The sequence below is a fragment of the Medicago sativa genome, chromosome 2 (assembly GCF_051527215.1).
Source record: "Medicago sativa cultivar Bolivia chromosome 2, Bolivia_mono, whole genome shotgun sequence".
Classification (NCBI taxonomy): domain Eukaryota; kingdom Viridiplantae; phylum Streptophyta; class Magnoliopsida; order Fabales; family Fabaceae; genus Medicago; species Medicago sativa.
The window spans coordinates 37,730,785-37,755,715 of record NC_140750.1 but is presented as its reverse complement, the minus strand read 5'-3'; the positions used below and the strand labels follow the sequence as shown (position 1 = coordinate 37,755,715).

General features: G+C 35.2%; 4 protein-coding genes across 14 annotated transcripts; 2 read left to right on the top strand and 2 right to left on the bottom strand.

Moving 5' to 3' along the window:
* The first annotated feature begins 10 nt into the window (after positions 1 to 10).
* On the top strand, positions 11 to 5,688 carry LOC146946689 (glycerophosphodiester phosphodiesterase GDPDL7-like). Its single transcript, XM_085744632.1, has 10 exons — positions 11 to 242; positions 715 to 836; positions 1,271 to 1,588; positions 2,272 to 2,384; positions 2,489 to 2,987; positions 3,362 to 3,397; positions 3,501 to 3,782; positions 3,875 to 4,011; positions 4,390 to 4,873; positions 5,243 to 5,688. The coding sequence occupies exons 1-10, from the start codon at positions 229 to 231 to the stop codon at positions 5,545 to 5,547; spliced, it is 2,310 nt and encodes a 769-aa protein (XP_085600758.1). The 5' UTR covers positions 11 to 228; the 3' UTR covers positions 5,548 to 5,688.
* LOC146946687 (nuclear-pore anchor-like) lies at positions 2,085 to 15,510 on the bottom strand. 11 transcript variants are annotated; one of them, XM_085744644.1, is made up of 11 exons: positions 15,069 to 15,510; positions 8,618 to 8,651; positions 7,721 to 7,861; positions 7,531 to 7,633; positions 7,318 to 7,431; positions 6,434 to 6,524; positions 6,205 to 6,354; positions 5,285 to 5,518; positions 4,720 to 4,855; positions 4,402 to 4,588; positions 2,085 to 3,988 (listed from the first exon to the last, which is right to left on the bottom strand). In XM_085744644.1, the coding sequence occupies exons 1-4, from the start codon at positions 15,278 to 15,280 to the stop codon at positions 7,562 to 7,564; spliced, it is 459 nt and encodes a 152-aa protein (XP_085600770.1). In that variant the 5' UTR covers positions 15,281 to 15,510; the 3' UTR covers positions 2,085 to 3,988; positions 4,402 to 4,588; positions 4,720 to 4,855; positions 5,285 to 5,518; positions 6,205 to 6,354; positions 6,434 to 6,524; positions 7,318 to 7,431; positions 7,531 to 7,561. The 11 variants fall into 11 exon arrangements, with proteins under 11 accessions (XP_085600770.1, XP_085600760.1, XP_085600761.1 ...); XM_085744634.1 differs by having other exon boundaries at positions 15,036 to 15,428; XM_085744635.1 differs by having other exon boundaries at positions 6,434 to 6,518; positions 15,036 to 15,428.
* Positions 12,766 to 14,998, top strand: LOC146946688 (uncharacterized). Its single transcript, XM_085744633.1, has 2 exons — positions 12,766 to 14,256; positions 14,362 to 14,998. Exons 1-2 carry the CDS (start codon positions 12,884 to 12,886, stop codon positions 14,666 to 14,668), a joined length of 1,680 nt encoding a protein of 559 aa, XP_085600759.1. The 5' UTR covers positions 12,766 to 12,883; the 3' UTR covers positions 14,669 to 14,998.
* LOC146946686 (uncharacterized) lies at positions 15,397 to 23,497 on the bottom strand. The gene is made up of 2 exons (XM_085748285.1): positions 21,964 to 23,497; positions 15,397 to 15,427 (listed from the first exon to the last, which is right to left on the bottom strand). The coding sequence occupies exons 1-2, from the start codon at positions 23,463 to 23,465 to the stop codon at positions 15,397 to 15,399; spliced, it is 1,533 nt and encodes a 510-aa protein (XP_085604411.1). The 5' UTR covers positions 23,466 to 23,497.
* Positions 23,498 to 24,931: the final 1,434 nt, after the last annotated feature.

The following is a 24,931-nucleotide window of genomic DNA, read 5'->3' as shown; positions in this document are numbered from 1 at the left end:
ATTCATGAAATGGCATTCTCAATTGGTTGTCCTTTTTGAGAGGAAATGCTGACCAGCATATCTATTCATACGGAAAAATGTGTGGAAATTAAATAACAAAAGCTTCAATTCGGTTTCAATGTTCCTACTCATTAGTTACAATCACTCTCCCTTCAACAAAAAAAGTTACAATCACCCTGCTTCACTTTCATCATATTCCCTTGTAGTTGAGGGTTTTCTAACAAACTCATGTGGATTTTCTGGTAAGTATGGTTATAGTTTCGTGTTATTTTTATTATGGTGTTGATTTACATCAAATGTGACTCATCAAATAAATTGTTATTATAAAAGTGAATCACCCAGCAACTCTCTATTGTTGCTAGATTTTAATATAGTAACAAAAAAAGTGCAAAATTTGTCAATCGAAATTTAATAATATGAAGAATATTGTATATTTTATTGTAAAAAGGGAGTTATTGTTCAAACTTTTATTATTTGGTTTCTTAGTTTTCTTTGATGAAAGAAATAGTTTGATATTTTCTAATGAAATGTACAATTAATGAAGATGAAGAAAAAAAAAACTCTCGAAACCACTATATCAACAATGAAAACGATACTAAGAACTTTAATGCAAAAATGAACGTTACAAGGAGGATCATACTTCATGTGTTGTTTTGATTTCTACTTTTGTTTAGTTTTCATTAATATTAACTTTGAATTTGAAATATATGACAGGAAAATAATTAACAAGATGTTGAGAAGCTTGTTTCTTGTTTTGTTGTTGATCCATGCAACCTTAGCTGCCCGGAAACATCCACTTCAAAATCTACCTAAGTACAGATGGTCAACATTAAGTGGTTGGTAATAATGTCATATTTTCTATTTACACATGTCATATTTTCATCATATTTTCAAAGTTTTAAATACTTGTTTGGCAGACACAATATAATAAGAAATTAATGATTTATAGGATAAAAGTGTTACCCATAAGTACAAATGAGATGGTAAAAGTTTGTGGAGAATATTTGATGTGTTAGGGTGTGGGTTTGAACATGCAATATTTCTCTTATTTGTCGTTTGCGAGTTTCACTCTTACACTCTTTAAAATCATATAAAATCATATAAGAGTGTTAGATAAGAACTCATCCAAAACAATGAATTAAAACGGGGAATGATAGGACCCCTTCCTGGACCCTGCGTACGCAGTAGCTTTAGTGCATCAGACTATCTTTTTTTTTTTTATTTGTGCCAATGTTAAGGATGGTGACTCTTTAACATTTAATTTTTGTAGGAAACGAGCCACTTGTAATAGCACGTGGAGGATTCACAGGTCTATTCCCAGAAGGCAGTCCAGAAGCAATTGGACTATTCCCAGAAGGCAGCAGTGCAGAAACAATTGGAATATCAAACAAAATTAGCATTTTTCTTTGCAATCTTCAGTTTACAAAAGATGATGGTGCATTTTGTGTGACAGGAATCAATCTTGACAATGCAACAAGTATAGCAACGTTTGATCCAAAAGAGAAAACTTACAACATTAATGGGAAGGATGTGAAAGGACACTTTATGGTGGATTACACTGGTGCTCAGATTTCCAACAATGTCACAAGTGAATCTTCAACCAATCTCTATCTTTTTCATGTATTTGTGCTTGCAATTTAACTTTGCCGTAATTAGTGTACACTAACAAACATATTACCCGCACTCAGCTGCAAAGACTAATACCTCAGGATAATTGAGAATCATTTAAGGAGTTAATATCTCCCAACATATGATTTTTCATACACATCGGCCAGAGATCGAGCTCTAGAGCAAATGGTTAAAAGAGACTCCGGCATCTACTACTAGTGTCACACCATGTTGGTACTGCAAATTAATCGTAGTGCATGGAATTTATTCCATACATAGCTAGTAACTTTGATTAAACATATGATTTAGGATCAAACCTTTTTATTTATAATTAATATCAAACCAAAATGTTTGGTTAGTAATAGAAAACCATTTATACAACCAACTGTATTCTGGATCTGCATAAACAAAGTATGAAAAAGTAAGCCATTATGAGTAACAACAGGAAAGAAAGGAAAAGAAAGTAAGATAATTGATGCATATCAAAAGACTCTTCTGCACATTATTCAAGCTTTATACATAACATTATTGTAGCAACATGAACTATGAAATTCAGAACTAATAGAGGTTTTATGAAGCTATGATGATAAAATTAACAGTGATTTAATCATAAACATTAACATTTTGTAGATTTTAAAGTTCTGGATTTTTGCTATGTTGCAGTGAATCAGGCCATTTTTTCTCGTCCAGATTTCTATGATGGCATCTCTCCAGCACTTAATGCTGATGATGTACTAAGTGGCAAAACTCCACCAAGGTTCTGGTTGAATGTTCAGGTTCTCTCCCTCATTATCTCATGACATGAATACCAATATCCATAGCAGATCCAAAAGCATTTTATAATAGTTTCGTTATGTTCAAATTGATTTTTCTATTGCAGTACGAAGCGTTTTATAACCAACACGGAGTAAAGTTAGTTGATATTGTACTAGAAATGTTGACCCTTTATAAGATAGACTTTGTTTCATCTCCAGAGATTGGTTTCTTAAGAAGCATCAATGGGAAAGTGAACAAGATGAAAACTAAGGTTGTCTTTCAATTTCTTAACGGTAACGATGTTGAACCCACAACAAAGCAGCCATATAGCACCATTGTGAAGGACCTTGCAGCAATCAAGTCATATGCATCAGGCATAATGGTGCCAAAAGAATATATATGGCCAGTTAAACCAGACAAATACTTGGGGCCTCCCACAACATTAGTACCTGATGCACACAAACAAGGACTAGAAGTGTATGCTACTGGCTTTGCTAATGATTTCTTTTCAAGTTATAGTTATAACTATGATCCTACAGCTGAGTACCTACAATTTATAGTGAAAGGGGAATCTGTTGATGGTCTTGTTACTGATTTTCCTTCAGCGGCATCAAATTCAATAGGTGAATTGAAAATCTTCTACCTTAGTGATCAACATTTTATGAATTGCAAAATTTCTTCATTGCCAACTAAGGTTTTAAATTTCCTTCAATGATACTGCAATTATGGTCACAATGAGGTTGATGAGGTCTCCAAAACTTTTATAGCACGGCTAATGCAATTGCAGAGACCCAGAGCTCTGTAAAACCTCATATTATGACACAATTAGAGTCTCCATGAGGTTGCGGAGATATCAAAAAAAAAATTATATTGCGACTACAATTGCAGCTGCTGACTTCAATTTGCTAAAACTATATATGCTTGCAACAGTGGTTCAAAAGAAGAAATTTCGGCTTTGAAACTAAGTTCTAATTCTCATAAGTTTCTTGTTTTCCAGCATGCTTTGCACAGAACAATACCCTGCTGAAAAAAGGTAATAGTTTTATTTTTAAATCAATCCAAGTCATAGAACCTTATAAACAAGATGCAGCAAAGCATGAAAATAAGAAGCTAACCTAATGCATTTTCTTTTACAGGACAAGCTTTGATCATAAGCAATAATGGAGCAAGTGGTGTATATCCAGGTTCCACTGATCTTGCTTATCAGCAAGCAATAGATGATGGAGCTGATATTATAGATTGCTCAGTTCAGATGACAAAAGATGGAATTTCATTCTGCTTAAACACTGCAGACCTAATGGCAGATACAACTGCTGTGACTAAATTCATGTCGCGATCTTCTAATATTCCAGAAATTCAACCAAAGAGTGGAATTTTCTCATTTGATCTCACATGGAATGAGATTCAGTCCTTGCAACGTAATGCTTCCATATGACTTCTAAAATTCATGAACAGATCTAGCCTTTAATATTTGAACAATGAACTTAAGGTACTTTGTTTCTTGCTTCAGCTCAAATTTCTAGCCCTTTTGGCAGTAGCTTCCAAAGAAATCCAGCAAACAAGAATAGTGGTAAATTTGTTTTGCTGTCTGAATTTTTGGAGTTGGCCAAGGCTAAGGCAGTCACTGGCATTTTAATAAACATAGAGGTAATCAGTATGCATTCCAATCTCTCTGTCATAAAAAATTTACTTAGATATGTTTTTTCGTTCATGTAATATTTTTTTTTTGTTTTAGTCCCCGAAACATTGTTTTTTATCCTTTTTGTATTGTAGTCCGTATAATATTTGTTCATGTTGAAATTAGTCCTTATATGGTCCACATATTACTGTTCTAGAACTAACATGAAAAAATATTAGAAGGACTATAACCAAAAAACAAGAGAAAACAAAATATCTTATTCAGGGACTAAAACCAACAAAAAAGATTAGAGTCTAAAAGCAGAATATGTATTTTGCATGGATGAAAATAATATTTAAGACTAAAAAGTTTATAAATCTATCTAACTGTCCTTAATTTTCTCACAGAATGCTGCTTACCTTGCTTCAAAGAAAGGCCTTGACATTGTTGGTGCTGTAAGCACTGCCTTAAGTAATGCAACTTTTGACAAGCAAGTCACACAACAAGTTCTGATTCAATCCGACGATAGCTCCGTGCTATCCAAGTATAAAGACATTTCATCTTACAAAAGAGTGTTTTTAGTTGAAGATCAAATAGGCGATGCACCTAAGAAAACCGTTGATGAAATTAAGAAGTATGCAGAAGCAGTGAATCTTCCAAAATCAGCTATTTTTAAAGTATCTGGTTCTTTGCTAACAGGAATGACTAATGTTGTTAAGGAGTTGAAAGATGCAAACCTCACAGTATTTGTTCATACTCTTATGAATGAGTTCATGTCTTTGGTTTTTGATTACTGGTCAGACCCTAATATGGAGATTGCTACTTACATCCATTCTGCCATGGTTGATGGAGTAGTCACAGATTTTCCAGCCACTACAAATAGATATCTCGGTAAGAAATTCAATCTCTTCAGTTCAATTGATTAGTACGAAAAAATTACGATTTAACTCATAATGAATGAAACAGAAGATGACGAGTGAATCGCTATTTAACTCTGAAATTATCAAAATTTGAAAATGATCATTGAATTTGTAAGTTCTCGAACACACTAGTCCCCAGACAATTGCAGGGACTAAATTGACCTAGCTGAAAGTAATAGTATGAGCGACAATTTTCAATTTCAATGATCCTTTCAAAATTCCGTTAATTACAAGAAATAAATTGATTCAATGTCTACAATTTCAGAGATCAAATTGATAATTCATTTTTTCTAAGAAAAAACTAATGTGGTTGGATGATTTTCTTCAATATACTATGCAGGAAGCCCATGTAGTGACCCCCACAATGTGCCTACCATCTTACCAGCTCAGGTAGGGGAACTACAAAGTACTGTTCTACTAACATTACTGCCACCAGCAGAAGCACCACTTCCACCTCTTGAGGTTGCAAACGTTGTTGACCCACCTCTTCCCGCGGTGACTAATGTTAATGCTCCCGCTGCACCTGCACCTGCACCACCACCTCCAACTCCACCTCCACCTCCTTCAGGTGCTTGGGCAAATACTGTCAATCATGGCCTTTCCCTAGTTGCAATTACTATGCTTGTCATTAATCTTACTTTGTGATAATACCTTATGTGATATAAGTGTTTAAATTGTTATCTATAACATAGAAAAAAAATTTAACTATATTATTGGCGCATTGTATTCACTGACTTTGAAAATAACTAAATCTCTGCCGGAGAATCTGATTGTCCACCTTCAAAAGAGTTTCTCCTCCCAAACTCATTTTTATTCCATCCACAAGACTCAAACATGAAACCTTATTTAAGCAATTTGAGTCCAGTTCCACTTGGACCAACTCAAGGTTGGTATAGATTACATTCGATATTAACTAGTTCAGAGAATTATTTTAATATATTGTATTCAGTAGACTGTAAATTAATCCCAAAATTAGTGTCACATAATAATGTCAAAGAATCAAGTTTCAAGAATGAGACTATTGAAACGTCAATTCGGGTTGCACATACATTCATTTATAAATAAAGCACACCCATGTGGATAAATAAACCCGATGCACAAGACTAACAAGGCCACTAATTACGAATAGAAAAAACAGTAGTTGTAAAGTAGATAAAGTACCTTGTGAATAGTAGGGAGAAAATATTCAACTATGGTTATCTTAAATAATATTAATCCCTTTTTTAGAAAACAATCCATGTATGCAAGTTCTAAAAAGAGTCGTTATAGTACTAAATATTACAGCTAGAGTCAAAGGCTTACAGTTGCAAATTTGTCTTGGACATCTAAACATCGAAATTGAAAGGCACATAAACATGACTATGTGAAGGTGCATGCAAACAACTGGTGCCGGTCACCCATAGGCCTTCATGAAACCTCTAAATATCAAACTGTTTGTTTTCCAAACAAAATCTGCATTGAAGTAACTTCGTTTACTAATCAGGAGAATTTTAAAATGTTTAAGGGGAAAATGCTAGTGCAAGATAAGTACTTCTTTTAATAATCTTCATTGAAGTAACTTCTTTTTCTACCTGAAGTCTTAACTACATGGACTGCAATGACACAACACCCAGGTTCTGCAACTTTACCAAGAGCCCAGTTGAGGATTCAGTGTTTGCAGTACAGAAAAAGAAAAAAGGGATAACATCCATTTACACAAATGGAGTGAAACAGGAGTAGAGTTATAAAACAAAACAACTATTAGCTTCAAATGTATTTTACAAAATGATTACTATAATTGAAGAAGCTATCGCTCCAATATAAACATTTTGAAGCAAATGAAATAAATAAAAGATTGAATAAATAAAATAATTTGGTTTATGTTACCCCCATCAACGTAAAGAACAATATATTAATAAATTAGTCCAAGTTTATCAAAAATAATAGATAATCATACAAAAATACAATCAACCAAATTGATAAATGCTTGATACCCTCGACTACTTGATTCATATTCACCTCTTGATGTTGATCAAATGACAGTCAACCAAATTGAGTTAAGACCCTCTTGCATCACTCTATTGTTGAGACAAAATCCTTAAATCTCAAATGGATGTTTTAAAGATAAAAAAACATCTTAAATTACATTTTTATAGATTCTAATCTTCTCATTGTTATTTAACCTATGCTAGTGGATGTGTTGAGAGGTAGACTGCCTATAAATAGATAGGAGGATTAGAGAGGGAATCATCTTTTCATTTTGTATAGACTTGGGGCCTTTTGGCATTGGGAGAGTCTAGAGCCTCTCGAATACTCTAGGAATTCTACTGTAGTTTAGGATTTTCCCTATTTCTTTTAGCAATACCAGTTGGTCTCTGTTATAAACCTTTCACTGTTGCTAAAATAAAAAATAAAAAAAACACTATAAATGCTTACATATGTATTAAGCGATTCAATCATCTGCCCTTGCTCTTCCGCTCTCTGCAGAACAATTGCAACTTTAGAAGCAGCTTCTTCTGTATGTTTTTTGAGTTCCATTGCAAGCTTTTCCTAGAATTCAATTGTATATAATGATAACCGTATAATCTAGGCGCCTTTATGTTCTGCAACATAATAATAGAAAGAAAAAAAAATTCTTTCCCAACCAACCTTGAATTCCACCTCCTACTTTTCAAACTGTTCACAGAGACTGCGTACAAAGCTTGAGTTGGACGGTCTGCTTAACTGATCCATTAATTTCCTTGAAGGTTATCTGCATCCCAAATTGAGTTGAATACATGCAAGAATGAAATACAGAAGTTCAAAAACTAGAGATAAAAAATAAATCCAAAAAACTTACAAGGTGCTCTGATATGATACTTTCAGCTTCAGTAGTGGTACTTGTTCTTGAAGAAATATTCCTTGCATTAGCATTAATTTTATTACCAAATGACCCACAAGGAACTTGTATATCTTGGAATTCCTTCAAAAGTATTGTGCCCTGTAAAGATTCAAAAGTAACACTTTATCTTATTGTCTCAAAACTTGAAAATCATGATTTAGCTTCCCAATAAGATCATCGGCTTCGAGGAGAAATTGAGGAGGAATTGACCGACAAACAAGAAGCTCATAAAGATTGTGCCATAGATGTAAGATTTCTCATTCAACTTCTCATGAATATTCGACTAAAAGTTAGATTGGAAAGATGATACTCTGATAGTTGAAACTCATATCAATCCCGCCAAAATTTATTAAGACCCACATGATTCAATGGGGACCGTTTGAATTACAACCAATGTGAAAAAGCGTGTAAGCAAATGTGATGCAAGTACCGTATTTGCATAAGATAATTTGATCATGTGAGAAGAAGACCAATGACCAATCAAGGCTCAAGTGCGAAAATAAGACGAATGGAACACAATCACAATCAAATGGAACTCGAGGACCTAGCAAATAATCAGGAGAAAGAAACTAACAACAAAGACCATAAGCTGAGTGGTCTGACAGAAAATTTGGTTTGTATATAACCTTGTGGTATATATATACATTGGCCCATGTAACTGAGCCCACCTTGTAGAATAAGCTTAGTAGTTCTAGCTTTTCCAGAAGCGCGCACTTACATTAACAGTCACAATATTACAGCAACAAGAATAACATTAAAGGAACAGGCCAAACTAAGCTCTAGAACAAACTGCTTGATGAAACACATACAAACATAGTAAACTACTATAAAATGAAAAGGAAACTCTCGAATTACCTGTTTTTGAATGTCATCAATAGATGTTAGCCACCTGTAACAAAAAGGGAAAGGTACTAAGAAATATGTTCCTAGGGGAAAATAAAGCCCTGCATGACCATGACTAAGCATTTTTCAAAACTATATACATGAAGAAAGGTTGAGGAGAGATTCAATTACATAGGTTGATATTGCACAAAATCCCAAAATGAAAACTTACATTACCTTTCACTACTACTTCATAAAGAATATCTACTGAAAGAGAATTAAAATTGTTAAGATACTAATTTGGACTGGTAAGCATCCTATTTTGGAGGTTATTAGCAATAATACTTCCTGGCAGATTGGGGATGACTCTCACATTAATGTTTGGACTGATCATTGGTTGTTCAGGCCCGTGGTTGATTTGATCAGTATTTCTAGTAATATTCATTGTCTGCGATTCTGAATAATATTCATTTCCAACATTTTAATATTGATAGTTCTTGGTCGATTCTGAATAATAACATATTTGAAGTGTAGAGGCATGAGATTAAAACCATCATTCCAACTTTTGATAAAAGATCAGCTTGTTTGGTCTGCCTCTGCTTTGATGATGAGTTTTAAAGGTGCGTATAATTTTGTCACCCAAAAAGGCCAATCATTTGCTGTCTAAGATGAACTGGAAAAGTTGAATCACTCCATGAAAATCCTTTAGTATTTGGCTCATTTCCCATGACAAAATGGCAACTAATGAAAATCTTTGTAAAAAAAGGTCGTAGTGATGTTTCAACTTTGTCATATCTATTTTGGGCAAAACCTTAAACCGTGTGGCCGATCACAACTTTGTCAATATGACAAAACCTTTGTCATATCTATTTTGGGCATGAATCTAAATACATTCATATTAATTGCATAATTACACCAATCCCTTAAACTGTGTGGCCGATCACTTCTTTTTCGACATCTAGATTTATAACTTGAATTACTTTGAAGTTCAAATATATATCAGCTTAAGTTTTGTGCATATGTAACTTTTTTTTTTTACTTAACTGTCCTATATTCAAATCATAATTTAAAAATAAAATAGGTCTACTTGATTCGATAACCATGATTTGACAGGGCTGTGGTACTGTACTCATCAGAGGTGAATAGTGAGGAATCAGGCAATCAATAACAAGGACGCAAATAACCGGGGGGGTAGTGGAGAAGCCGATAATCGTTCAGGTTTTTTTTTTACCATTCTTGTAGGAAGGTTCTGTTCTCTAATATTACTGGATTTCCCAGCACTTTTCTGCTAAAGTCAGACCTTTGACCTCTTAACTTATTTCTAAAATAAATTCTAATTCCTATTGCATTCCAACACTACAATCAAATGAATGAAAATGACCATTGCACAATGTTATCAACTATGTTATTCAGCATGGCTAGGTTACTTAAATAAACTAAGAGCTACATCATCTTTCAAAGCAGAAGTGGTAGATTTTTGCATATTTCAATCAATGTTTCTCAACCAAAAAATGAGCATGAAATTCTATCTATTTACGATGCACCTTGAGGCTTGACATATCCAGCTACTTAAGAGAGAAAAGCAACACACAAAAGAAAAAGATGGAAAAATGAGTATAGTCTGTTATGATCCAAATATAGAATATTTTTTTTTTCTGCCCCTATCACAAAAAAAAAAATGTTATGTCTGCCCCTAGTTGAAAATTAATGTTACAAATACCCTTGTTCTTCTTTTAAGTTGGCGAGCATGACCTTTTTTCAACAATTCTCTGCAACTCGCAGGTTCTGTCTGAATTAAGTTGGCGAGCAGGTTTTTTTTTAAGTTTTGGCCAAATACCTCCCTGGGTCCTTTAAGTTTCACGTTTGTAACATATAGGTCCTTTAAGTTTCAAAGGTTACAGATAGGTCCTTTAAGTTTCTAAGGTTTCAGATAGGTCCTTAACGGAGGTTGATAGAAAGGACCTATTTGAAACAAACTCGAAACTTAAAGGACCTATCTGAAACCTTAGAAACTTAAAGGACCTATCTGTAACCTTTGAAACTTAAAGGACCTATCTGTTACAAACGTGAAACTTAAAGGACCCAGGGAGGTATTTGGCCTTAAGTTTTTAATTCATGTTCTTTGTTTGAATTGGCGAGCAAGCCATTTTTTATTTGTGTTCTACTTGTAAAATGGCGAGCATGCCATTCCTATTTATTTGTGTTCTACCAGGAAGCATGCCATTTCTATATTATTTTTTTGAAAGATTGCAATGCCATTTTTTTCTATATTTATTCTTCTTTTTTTTATTTCGATCTAACTTTTGTTTTCTTTTTGTTTAACAATTTTTTTTATTAAAAAATCACTTTTCTTGAATTTAAAAAATAACCTAAAATAATTTTTTTTATTAAGCATTTACCAAAAATACATTAAAATGAAACATTGTTATAAACTTAAAACATCTATTACATTTATCTTATCTTGATTTTGTGTCCATGAGTACTACATCCAACCAGTCATATTCGCAGGAATTGTCCAACTGTTAATCATCAGTAGTTAAATTTTTTCGTAATGTATTTTATTCCGAATTATCTTAATATAATTATTATTATTATTATTATTATTATTATTATTATTATCATTTCACTTGTGTATTTATTAATACTTTTTAATTAAAAATATTTATATACAACGTAGGATAAACGATGATCGCAACTCCATTAAAGAATAATAATACAACGTATTCATTAAATTAGATGAACCTTCTTTCAATTTTTTTTTTAAATTAGATGAACTTAAAATGGCATGCTCGGTAATTTAAATATGGAACCATGGCAGTCAAATAAAAATGGCTTTGCTCGCCATTTCAATCCAAGAACATCAAAAAAAATTAAAAAAAAAGAATTGATCGCCATTCCATATGCAGAACTTACATAAAGTTCTGAAAAAGCCTGCAAGCTTGCCGAAGAAGTTGAAAAAATGCTGATGCTCGCCAAGTTAAAAGAAGAACAAGGGCATTTGTATCAATAATTTTGAACTAGGGGTAGACATCATTTTTTTTGGTGATAGGGGCAGAAGAAAAAAAAAATCCCAAATATAAGCAAAGCCAAGTCATTAAAGTGAATCAACAATTGGTCAGAGAAAAGGGACATGTGTCACTTGATCCAACAATTAAGGGATAATTCTAATAAGAAAATATTCTCTTAATCTTCTATAAAAGGGAGCAATGGTTAACAAGAAAGATATGAAAGAAAAATGATGAAAGTCTCTCATCTCTCCCTTTGGTACTCTCTAGTAGAGTAATTTCTTCTATCTTTTCCTTTAACCTTTATGTACTAAGAACATCAATTTTAATTGAGTTCTAATCTATCAATTGCACTTTTATGGCGTTTTAAACCTGAAGATCGATGCATCTTGCCGATAGTCGACGAGAACGAAGAGGAACCGGATCAAGAACCATCGCCATTGATGAAGCTCGATAGCAGTTTCCAAAAGTCGCTGAATGAGGTTCTTGAGGTTTGGAACACGTTTCTTTTATCCGATGAACAGATTGAAGTTCCTCAAGTGCTTGTGCCGGATTTAACGGTGGCAACAGAAATTCCGACGAGTGACTTCAATGGTGGAATTGTTGCATTACCAGATTCAACAACTACAAAGCTTATCAACACACCAGATTTGTTGGGTTGTAGCAAAGTTGTTATTCAAGGCAACTTTGAACAAGCACCACCCCTGATAGTCCATTTGGAGAGTCTCAACCTTCATGATATGGTTGAGAAAAGCAATGTTCTAGAATCGTTGAATGCTACTTCGGAAGAAATCGGCGTAGCGGATACGAGAAATACGATGATGGATGACGATCCAATTGGTATACCTCTTCTCGGTGATGCAACGCACTCTTTCACGGCGGAGGCGTCCCTCAGGCATATAGGAGAATTAATATGAAATAATAAAGAATTAATGAGGAGCAAAAGTCATACCACAGAAAATCAAAGCATGGAACTGTCACAGCTCAAAAGTCAATGAGACAACAAAACAAATCATGTAAATATAGTAATTGTATTATATGTATTTATGTAGTATTATATATTTCCCTGATTGTAGCATAGTGCCTGAATGCTCTCGGTTCACTCTCTATCTATTAATAGAGATTATTCTCACAATTGTAATTCATTCAAAAATAATATAAACCACTGTTCTTATAAGGCACACCTATCCATATGATCCGGGACCAACCGACTCACGAGTTGTTGCTCATGAATTTCATCCACAAATTTCTGTGTGTCCTACTGTTGTTCGCATAGTTAGGGCTGGTGTATGCGATGGGTATGGAACACAGGATTCAAATGACCATACCACCAACGTTGGGTCCTCAGGTGATTCCCACCATCTGTTTGATAAAAGTTCCCTCAACACCAAAATTCACTCTTACTAGTTTTCTATTTGAAATAGAATTCCATGAAAATCTTGTGCATCATGATATTGACACATCTGATACAGTAGAACCTACTAGTGTCATCTTGTATGGGAAATTCAATATTGTTGCCCTTGCTTTCAAGTTTATGGAATTAAGAATTGTTTGGCTCATAATCATAAATGCTGGCCCAAATTACAGTGAGCTTGTACTTAGAATTATGGTTGATGTGTTTGTTTGTTGGTTGAGGAGGGAATTCAAACTGAGTGTGGAAGTTGGTGTAGCTTCTTGGTATTATGACCCCACATATATAATACTTTGGGATAATGATTCTGTTGGGACGTTGTTCTTGCACACAAAGAGATGGGTACAAGAAGTCTTCAAAGAGAAATGTGGCAAGAAATCAATTGAGAGAATTAAGAGCTTTATCATTGGTAGTTGCAAACCAATTAGGCTTCTTCAACATGAGAGCATGATACCAATAATGGGTGGTGTGTTCTTAACTCTTGAGCTAGGAATTTTAATTCATTTGCCTAGTAGTTTTGTTATTGAACCATGTCAGAATCACTTTTGGAGCTACTGGACTGATATTTCTCATGATGATGCCTTGGAAATGGTGAGCTTGTTTTCTTTTCCGATCACAACTTTTACAGTTGCTGTTCCTAAAGGTATGCCTATAGCTATGGCATTGAGCCTTGCAATTTATATGGAAAAGATCAAGCATGTACAAGCAGCTGTTACAGATTTGCTAGGTGCTAAACACCATGGAACATCCTTTTTTCTTGCGGTTACTCGCTCTTTCATGATTTATGTGACTGCTACACTCAGTTATACTGCAGAGGCATTAGTGTTGTTTTGCCTGTTTTGGAGCATTTACAATGAGAGGCCTCATGGATACATTTTAGCCAAAACAATCGAAGCTTGTATGCAACGGGCTGATCTCAGCCCATCTTTTGTCAATTTTATTGCTTCTAAAACTATGGTTTTTAACAAAGAAAGCTCTTTACTTAAATGTAGACATCAAAACTACAATTATATTGGAAGGTTTGAAGAAACAAGAAAGGTTGCAGCAGTAATGATATTTGAGATTCCCCTTCATGTCCGAGTCTTTGTTGATACAAACCTTGATGCAATTGCAGAAAAATCACTAACTACAAATATTGTTTCTAGTCCGAGTGCAATTTTTGTTAGCATGATTCATGATTGGCTGAATGAAATTAAATGGTCAACATCTATAGGATACACATCAAGTGGCGCCAAGAGCAAGACATTGAATCCTTGGTATAAATCTATAGTGAAATCTCAATGGAATGTAAGAAACTTTCTTTTGGATATTTCATTGGCTCTGCAACCTAACTTTCTGTTCTTGTTCATGGCTGGGCTAAGCTTTTTGATGATGGAACATCGAGCCACAACTCGATTACACATGCACCTGAAGAGCTTTGCCATTACTGATTGGCATATAGCTTGGGTTTACACAATCATTAGGAGCATGTCCTCTGCACAAAGGCAAAACTCACAACCTGTCAAGCTCTTACAATTCAAACAGTGGGATCCAGGCAAACTTTTATTATTTGGAAAGGTAAAACTGATGTTAGATGACACTTTGGAAGATGCATTTGACTTTATGAAGACTTGTCTACATCACAACCTTGAGGACAAGGTTGATTTTAATGGGGGAGTAATGTTATGATCCAAATATAAGCAAAGCCAAGTCATTAAAGTGAATCAACAATTGGTTAGAGAAAAGGGACATGTGTCACTTGATCCAACAATTAAGGGATAATTCTAATAAGAAAATATTCTCTTAATCTTCTATAAAAGGGAGCAATGGTTAACAAGAAAGATATGAAAGAAAAATGATGAAAGTCTCTCCTCTCTCCCTTTGGTACTCTCTAGTAGAGTAATTTCTTCTATCTTTTCCTTTAACCTTTATGTACTAAGAACATCAATTTTAATTGAGTTCTAATCTATCAATTTTACTCTTCATTCAATAATCAATTCACAATTATCAATTTTATTATACTCTCAATTTTGAGAACCATTACATAGTCACATACCTCAAAACAGCAAAAAGATCAAGAAAGACGTACGGTTCAGTGGAAAAGCTTTGGAGAGGAAAATTGCTTAGTTCATTCATCTTCTTGCTTGTCTCAATTTTAGCAGTCAACTCCTCATTCAGCCAAGCATTCTGCCTCTCAACAATCATCTTCTCCTGCTGAAGGCAAGTGCAAGCAGCCGGGCATCTCCCCAATTCCGCCTCGACTTCAGTAACACATGCTTCCTTCTGGGCAGCATTTTTCATCAAATGGACAATCTTATCAAGGTAACTCCTGATGGTTACGTTCTTCTCACCAAGCTCCAAATCCTTCTGCTCATTCAACTGCCTCTTTGACCTGTGCAGCTTGCCCACCTCCGTCCTCAAACTCTCAATCTCGCTATCCTTCTCAACCTACAAAACCAAAAACCAAACACATCAAAACAGCAACAAATAGCAGTAGCAACACAACATTACACATGAATACGACCAATTACAAAGATTCTAAACCTTGGACCGGTTTCAACTAAATACTCCGAATGGACTTATGATAAGATTAAATATATATTAAAAGAAACTTATCATAACAGTTTACAAAACAAATACGACTTTGCCAATTGCCGTTAGCTTCTCAAATTCAATTTTTAACTTAGCTTGCAGGTTTAACTATTGTTGGAACACTAGTTAATTCTAGTGAAGAAAATTGGAAAGAAAAACACTATGAAAAAACTAGTGTGTGGGTGTGACTTAAAAATGTCCCACATTGAAGGGTCACCCCAACTAGTAAGTGTTTATATATGGGAAAAGTGACCTCTAAGGGTGTGCCCTTGGGGTACCCAATTTTGTGAACGGGTGAACGCTTAAAAAAATTGATATATATTTTTTTGTCACTTTAAAATGTTAAATTAATTAATTAATTAATTAATTTTTCATTATACGAAAGCGTTACGCGTAACAAATTGATGTGTTACATTCCGACCCGATCCAAACCCGTATCCAGAAGCTTCCGGATATTTCCAATTAAGAAAACACGTTTGCTTGAGGATTAAGCAAACTTAATCCCCAAGTCACGCGTAAAACGCGTTTGCTTAAGGATTAAGCAAACTTAATCCCCAAGTAACTCTGCCTATAAAAGGAGAGCTCGCCCCACTCATTCTTCACACCAAAATCTCACAGTTGATGCTTCCTGTGCGGTTTTCTCTCTTCTCCCTTTCGATTTTAACAAATCGTTCTTCTTCTTCTACTCCTTTCTGTCCCTTCGGTATTAAGAGTGTTCTTAAGACCATAGTCCCTTGGTCTTAGGTTCATATTCCCTTCGATAATATATGATTCTTCGGAATATAGAGTGCTATTAAGATCATATTAAAGAATGATCTTAACAATATATATATTATTTTAATAATTTTAAGGAGAAATGGTGGTATCACCATATTTGAGTGGTCGTAGTGCCATATTCATGTTTTGGAGAAGTTAGAATGGTGGTAACGCCATATTTGAGTGGTCTCAGCACCATAATAGAATGGTAATAATACCATATTAATTTGAACGGTTTCGAATAGAGCGGTTACGTACCGTATCGAGTGGCTTCGATCAAACGATTGAGCCATATTTTGAGGGTGTAATTCTCGAACGATTTATCTACAGTGCAGTAGTTAATCGAACAGTTGTAGCTGGGCTTGTTTTATCCTGGAGGCGGCGTGGTTGATAGTCTACCTTGCACAACTTTGGGTAGTGCCACGAAACGTCTTAAAGAGAGCGACCTAGTCGTGACTCAACCTAGTAACAACTTCGGTAGATGATAGAATTTGGAGATTCAAATTTAACAGTTTGGAAATCCAAAAACAACAATTTTAAGACGTTTCGATCTGCTATGTCTACCGAAGAAGTTACATATTGAGGTTAAGTTGTCCCTAGATACATTAAGGATAAATCAAGCTATAGATTTACATCTTTCGAATGAAACGATGAAAACAATAATTTGTTACAAAACAAATTATTAGTTACTAAAAAAATTTGTTTGATGAAAACAATAATTTGTTACAAAACCAAACAAGTTTAGTTTGTTACAAAACATAAAAAATTGTTTGGAGCGGAAAATAAAATAATGCAAGGTTGTTATTTTGTTATGGTGAATTCTAAAAGTGTTTTGTTTTCTTTTAAACATTGATATCACGTACTGGTTTTCAAATCTTTAACAAGAATTGATAAACATATGCATCGATCGTTTTACATAATCCAAACTTTTAAATATGCAATAAGGAAAATAAATGGAATTGTGAAATTCTATTTATGTTTAAGAAAGAATCTGAATTTCAGATTTCTATTGAATAAGACTGAGTTGACTCAGACTTAAAGAGAGACTTGTGTACCATGCACTGTTGTGGAAAAAGATTGCACTTTGATGGTATGTTAAAAATTAAATTCTCCTTCTATGTTATTAGTTGTGTGATTTTAAATATTTGACATATCAAAATTGATCACGAACAAGTGTTTAATTTTAAACTTGAGTAACTTGGACTTAATTCCAAAGTTATATAATTAAACAATTTTATTTATTGCAGTCAAGATATATGAACCAAAAGTTCATATAAATCAGAATTTAGAGAATTGAATCTCTAAACATAATAAATTATGATATGTGTTAATTTGATGACACATAAATTAGAAATGATAAAATGATATTTTTATCATATTTATTGATGACTGTGAATTTTGGAAAATAAAATTGATGTGCTTGAATGTTCAATTTTTATAACGAAAATTGAAATTTATAGAGTACCCAAGTCTAAGAACAAAAATTCTAATTAAGAAATTTTTGAAGAAAAGACAATCCAACTTGTCTTATTTTTTGAACTTGGGATTGTCTGGACTATATTTAGATCCTGGACCCCAAGAGAGTTGAACTCACTAGTAGAGCCTATGAATATGTATTCATCGGGTATGCGATAAATAACGAAACATATAGGTTTTATGACCTAAATGTTAAAGTCATCATAGAATTTAAAAGATGCAGAATTCTATGTAAATATTTACCCCTTTAACTAAAGAATAGTGGGAGCACTAGTGGGGGCTCTAATGGGAGCACGACATTAGTGGGGGCAAAATAAATTTCCCTTTAAAAATTAAGAACTAGTGGGGGCACTATATCTAATCACATTCATGTAATTAGAAATAGTTATGAAAACATCATACAAGATGTTATAGAACCTCAAGGAGGTAAGAAAGCTAAAATTGCTAAAGAGTATGAACTTGGTTTATACATTGGAAGAAGATTCATTAAGCCTTAAAGAAGTTATATCCTCATTGGATGCATAATCATGGCAAAAGCAATAAACGATGAAATGAATTTTCTAGAGTCTAACAAAACATGACACTTGGTTGACTTGTCTCATAGTTGCAAAACCAATCGGTTGTATTTGGATTTTGAAAAAAAAAAAAAGAACTAAAACCTGATGGTACGGTTGATGAATACAAGGCTTTCCTTGTAGTCAAAGGTTTTAAACAGAGAGAAAAATATAGACTTCTTCGACATTTATTCACCAGTCACGAAAATCATATCCATAAGAGTACTAGTCCCTTTAGCCGCCGTTTATAACTCGATAGTACTCCAAATGGATGTGAAAGTTGCCTTTTTATGGTGAACTAGAAGAACAAGTCTATATGAAACAACCTGAAAATTTTTGCAATTCATGGACAAGAAAACAAGGTCTGTAAGTTAGATAATTATTTGAATGGTCTAAAATAAACTCCTGAGGAATGGCATGAAAAATTTGACATTCTAATGTTATCGAATGAGTATAAAGTGAATGAAAGTGACAAATAATATTTGCACGATCATATGTCTCTATGAAGACGACTTGCTCATATTTGATTTAAAGATTCATGTTATGAATTATGTGAAATCATTGTTTATCAACAACATTGATAAGAAAGACCTAAACAAAAAAAAAAATTGAAGTAATTCTTGGTTTCAAGATTACTAGATCAGAAAAGATAACTTTTTTGATAAATCTCACAAAGTTGAGAAGATCTTAAAGAAATGTAATTATTTCACCGTAAACTTGCAATCACATATTATGATCCAAGTGTAAGAACACTTGAGATGGAGCTAGAAAAAAGAATATACGAGCATCATTGGCAGCACTTAGCTATGCCACTGAATGTATTAGATCCGACATTGTCGATGTCGTGAAACTCTTGTGCAAGTTTACTAGTAGACGGATGGAAAGCATTGCCATGCTATAGAAAGAGTCATGAGAAGACTATGACTCTAAGATTACTTCACTAGGAGTAACATATTGTACTTAAATGGTACAAGATATAAATTGAACATCATTCAGATGAATATTTAGCGACTAGTGTTTGCACATTGACCATCACTAGAGGAGTTGTTTGTTAAAACAAATGATATTGACTCAGTCCACTATGGAATGAATCTGAGATGAGAACACTAGATAAAACTAGTGAAGAAGCAAGTTGGCTAAGATCCTTGCTAGTTGAGATCCCTCTATGGGAAAAACCGTTACCTGCTGTGTTAATTCATTGTGATAGTACCGCGGCTATTGCAAAGTTTAAGAATCGTTATTACAATGGTAAGAGACGACAGATAAGGCGAAAACATAGCACGATTAGAGAGTGTATCTCTAAATGGAGCGGTTAGAGTTGATTTTGTACGTACGAATGAAAACTTAGCTGATCCTTTGACGAAAGGACTTAATAGAGAGAAAGTCCAAGAAACATCCAGTAGGATGGGACTAATGCCTATAGCCCACAAGTGATGGTAACCCGACCTACATGACTGGAGATCCCAAGAAATAGGTTCAATGGGTAAAAACAAGTCATGAAGTGGTAGAACATGCTATGAGAGAAAGAATTTAGAAAGCATGATCCTGCAGCGAAAGAAGGATGAGGTAATAGTAACTCTTAATGAGATCTATACTCTATGTTGAGTGGGGTACACAGCTACAGGAGTACCCTTGATAGACTCACCTATACGAATGTGGAACTTAGGCCGATCCTATGGAATTTCGAGGCAGAATTCCTAGAGCATTCGTTAAAACCGGGATACACGTGCAGGGCCTTAAAACGCACGGGCTTTTAGAATACACCTATGAAAAGGTTTGTGTGTGGATTCTATGTCTGAGATAGAGTTCAATGCTGTAAGCAACTCTTGTTAAATCAGAATACCTTCCACTATGCTAAGGTTCAAGTTGTTGGCGACACCTTTGTATATTAGCAAATCTTATGGAAACGTTTTACGTTATTTCTCGAAACCATTTTGAAGTCAAGTGGGGGATTGTTGGAACACTAGTTAATTCTAGTGAAGAAAATTGGAAAGAAAAACACTATGAAAAAACTAGTGTGTGGGTGTGACTTAAAAATGTCCCACATTGAAGGGTCACCCCAACTAGTAAGTGTTTATATATGGGAAAAGTGACCTCTAAGGGTGTGCCCTTGGGGTACCCAATTTTGTGAACGGGTGAACGCTTAAAAAAATTGATATATATTTTTTTGTCACTTTAAAATGTTAAATTAATTAATTAATTAATTAATTTTTCATTATACGAAAGCGTTACGCGTAACAAATTGATGTGTTACATTCCGACCCGATCCAAACCCGTATCCAGAAGCTTCCGGATATTTCCAATTAAGAAAACACGTTTGCTTGAGGATTAAGCAAACTTAATCCCCAAGTCACGCGTAAAACGCGTTTGCTTAAGGATTAAGCAAACTTAATCCCCAAGTAACTCTGCCTATAAAAGGAGAGCTCGCCCCACTCATTCTTCACACCAAAATCTCACAGTTGATGCTTCCTGTGCGGTTTTCTCTCTTCTCCCTTTCGATTTTAACAAATCGTTCTTCTTCTTCTACTCCTTTATGTCCCTTCGGTATTAAGAGTGTTCTTAAGACCATAGTCCCTTGGTCTTAGGTTCATATTCCCTTCGATAATATATGATTCTTCGGAATATAGAGTGCTATTAAGATCATATTAAAGAATGATCTTAACAATATATATATTATTTTAATAATTTTAAGGAGAAATGGTGGTATCACCATATTTGAGTGGTCGTAGTGCCATATTCATGTTTTGGAGAAGTTAGAATGGTGGTAACGCCATATTTGAGTGGTCTCAGCACCATAATAGAATGGTAATAATACCATATTAATTTGAACGGTTTCGAATAGAGCGGTTACGTACCGTATCGAGTGGCTTCGATCAAACGATTGAGCCATATTTTGAGGGTGTAATTCTCGAACGATTTATCTACAGTGCAGTAGTTAATCGAACAGTTGTAGCTGGGCTTGTTTTATCCTGGAGGCGGCGTGGTTGATAGTCTACCTTGCACAACTTTGGGTAGTGCCACGAAACGTCTTAAAGAGAGCGACCTGGTCGTGACTCAACCTAGTAACAACTTCGGTAGATGATAGAATTTGGAGATTCAAATTTAACAGTTTGGAAATCCAAAAACAACAACTATGTATGCACATATACGCTATGTAGCACCGATACTTCTGATTGAAGTTGTATCCGATGTCCAACATGTGTTAGAGTGCAACACCGACTCCGACATGTGTTAAGTGCAACACTGACACATGTGATTACATTGAACAATGTCATTTTCTCAAAGAGAAATGATATTTGTACAACCATTTTATGACAACTTTTGGACAACTTTCTCTCTCATACTCACATAACATACTTATCCTCTCTCTTCCTTTTTCTCTCTCCATTGTTTTTGACCAATAAGAAGAGAGAAAAGTAAGGTTGTCGCCAAAGTTGTCATCATTTGGATGTACAAATATCATTACTCTTTCTCAAATTACTATTAGTGTCGGTGTATCAATGTATAGTGTCTGTGATACACTAATTAAATACTAAAAAATTGGTTAAAAAAAATTCAAAGTTTAAAGTCAAAATAAATCGTAAAATTATAATTATGAAAAGTAACCACAATTCTGACACAACTACTACAATTTCGTAGTAGTTGGTGACTGGGTATAGATCACCAAGGCTATTACATCTCATGAGCGGAATCCCCGTCTGAAAATCAAATACCGAGAAACCAAATGGATCAAAAGAAACAGAAACATTATTGTCAGTAGTGAGTTGTCGCACAGAAATCAAATTTTTAATAATTTGTGGTGTGTGTAAAACACGGTTAAGGTTTAAGGTTTTGTGTTTGTGAGATGTAGGTATGGTTGTGTGACCAGACCCTTGAATTGGAATACCTTGTCCACTACCAACAATCAGTTTCTGATTTAAATGACTCAAATTAGAATAAGACGAGAGATTACCATGAGATGCCGCTGTATGGGACGAAGCTCCAGTGTCCATGTACCATGTGCTATCTGGAGGAGTGAGAGACATGGTGTGCATAGCAGCTGCAATGTCTGTGGGGGTTGGTGAAGCTGAGGTAGTGTGAGCCTGAGGACGCTGACCTAGGATGCCTGGTTGCACTGTAGGACCGGTGGGGCGAGTCCACTGAGAAGTAGGATAAGGGCAAGGAGGCACACTCCAAGGAGGTGGGGTCCAACCCCAAGGAGACCAGGATGGATACTGGGGCTGCTGCCATGGTTGAGGCGTCCAAGAGGGACCACCAGACCGGGAACCACCGCGCTGTTCACGCCCTCCTGTGCGAGTCTGATTGTTGCGGTTGCGGCCGGAACCAGAGCGATTGTTCTGACGACGATTGGAGCGCTGCTGGGAGGAAGCATCTGAGTCCCGTGGAACAGTGGTGTGCAAAGCAGTGGGAGAACTAGTGTTGTGCATTTTTGCCAAGCCGGATTCTTCCAAGGTGAGCATAGAGCGAGCCTGGAAAAATGATGGCAAGGGGTTACTTTGGCGAATCAAGGTGGCAACCCCACGATATGGCTCAGATAGTCCGGAAACCAGTTGAAGGACCAAACGGTGACTGCTGATTGGTGCTCCAACATTCTTCAATTGATCAGATAGTTGCTTGAGACGTTGACAATATGCAGAAACATTAGGAAAATCCTCCATACGAGTGGATGAAAAATCTTGTTCAAGGGCAACGGCACGGGAGTTTTGATTGTCCTCAAATATATCAGCTAAACGGTTCCCGGCAGCCATAGCAGTGGATCCTTTTTCCATAATGGTGGTAAGAAGATCAAATGATATGGTGGAATAAATCCATTGAAGGACCGTCGAATCAAGAATTGTCCACATTTCAAAATTAGCATCAGTGGAAGAAGGCTTTTCTTTTCCGGGTTGAGGAATGATGTGGTCGATAACCTTGTGGGCACGAGCATGAACCTCAAACAATTCAGCCCACATGGTGTAGTGATCCTTCTCCATCTCGAGCACAAAGGGAATGCTGTTTTTGATGTTGGTGACGGCAAGGGCCGGATGAAAGTCTGATTTTGCCGAACCAGAAGCGGAGGCCGTGAAAGATGCGGCGGCGGAGGATGACATGGCAGGAGTAGAAGACATGTTGATACCTCTGAACAGAATTAGAAAAGAATTGGAATCTGTTGTTGAAGAAGAACAGTCGACGGCGGTAACCTGTTGTTGAAGAAGAAACAGGCACGGCGGTTTTGTTGAGATAAGAAAGGCAGCGGCGGCGACCTGTTGTTGAAGAAGAACAGTCGACGGCGGTGACCTGTTGTTGAAGAAGAAACAGGCACGGCGGTTTTGTTGAGAAAAGAAAGGCAGCGGCAGTTTGTGTGTCACGCTGGAAAGAAGGCAGATGATACCATGAAAGAGGAGAACAGTATATTTGTAAAATTGCTTTCCCGTCTTATTCATGTTTGTAAGGGACATATATACAATAATAATAGGTTTAGTCAAACCTATTAATAATGATATACATAAATAAAATTAAATATAAATAATTACAAATATACTATTGATTAATGACAATAATATTCTATCACACCCCCACAGTCGAAGCGGGAGGTTCACGAACGTTTAGGCTGGTCCGGAAATCATCGAAAAGAACACGAGGTAGACCTTTGGTGAAGACGTCAGCAATCTGGTCCATGCATACTCATTTAAAGATGAGGGCTCATGCCCTGGAGCTTTTGCTCAACCATGACGATGGAGCTTTTGCTCAACCACGACGATGGAGCTTTTGCTCAACCACGACGATGAGGGCTTATACCCTAGGATTATATTTATGCTCAACCACGACGATGAGGGCTTATGCCCTATAATGGTACCACATGCATTTGCATTTGTCAAGATGATTTGAGAAGTTGAAGTTGCATAGTCGAGTCGAAGTTGTTAAGATGTCAAGTTGTCAAGTTGTTAAAATGTTAAGATGTTAAGATGTCAAGTTGTCGAGTTGTTAAGATGTTAAGATGTCAAGTTGATGAGCTATTAATGAAGTGCTTTATGAATGTTTATGATGCTTATGATGATTGATTATGAAGTTGTTTATGATAAGATGCTATGTGATTTATGATATGATGCTATGTGATTTATGATAAGATGCTACATGTTTACTAATGATGATATGTGATGATGTTCGTGATATTTATGATGATATATATGATGTTATGATTAAGGTGATATATGATGTCATGATTAAGATGATATATGATGTTTATGATTATTTATTATGATAAAATAAGATGAAGTTTATGACTAATGTAGGAAGTTTAATGATACTAGTTAATGAAGTTTAAGTTGTTAAATGTGATTGATGAATTTTATGCTTAATATTGTTGTTGGTGAAATCTCACCCCTTTGCTTGAAAATGTTTCTCTTCGTATGGGTAACTTGCAGGTAACCAAGATTAGTTGCGGTCGTGAGTGGACTCCTCACAAGTGTGTCTTAGGTGCTCTGATACGTAACGGGATGAGATTATGTCTTTACTTTATGTTCCTTACGTATTACTTTATGAATCTTTCAAGAATTGATGTTTAACTAAGTTTTATGATATTTTATATTGAGGC

Excerpts from the sequence above, each read along its gene's own strand:
- LOC146946689 (XM_085744632.1), top strand. Across the intron at positions 1,589-2,271 it reads GATTTCCAACAATGTCACAA|TGAATCAGGCCATTTTTTCT; the intron begins GTGAATCTTCAA and ends GCTATGTTGCAG. Across the intron at positions 4,874-5,242 it reads CACTACAAATAGATATCTCG|GAAGCCCATGTAGTGACCCC; the intron begins GTAAGAAATTCA and ends TATACTATGCAG.
- LOC146946688 (XM_085744633.1), top strand. The coding sequence starts at position 12,884 with ATGGGTATGGAACACAGGATTCAAATGACCATACCACCAACGTTGGGT. Across the intron at positions 14,257-14,361 it reads AGCAAGACATTGAATCCTTG|CTTTTTGATGATGGAACATC; the intron begins GTATAAATCTAT and ends GGCTGGGCTAAG.
- LOC146946687 (XM_085744634.1), bottom strand. The coding sequence starts at position 15,280 with ATGAAAAATGCTGCCCAGAAGGAAGCATGTGTTACTGAAGTCGAGGCG. Across the intron at positions 8,652-15,035 it reads GATCTTTTTGCTGTTTTGAG|GTGGCTAACATCTATTGATG; the intron begins GTATGTGACTAT and ends TTTTTGTTACAG. Across the intron at positions 7,634-7,720 it reads GTATCATATCAGAGCACCTT|ATAACCTTCAAGGAAATTAA; the intron begins GTAAGTTTTTTG and ends TTTGGGATGCAG.
- LOC146946686 (XM_085748285.1), bottom strand. The coding sequence starts at position 23,465 with ATGTCTTCTACTCCTGCCATGTCATCCTCCGCCGCCGCATCTTTCACG. Across the intron at positions 15,428-21,963 it reads GTAGTTGTGTCAGAATTGTG|GTTGAGAAGGATAGCGAGAT; the intron begins GTTACTTTTCAT and ends TTGGTTTTGTAG.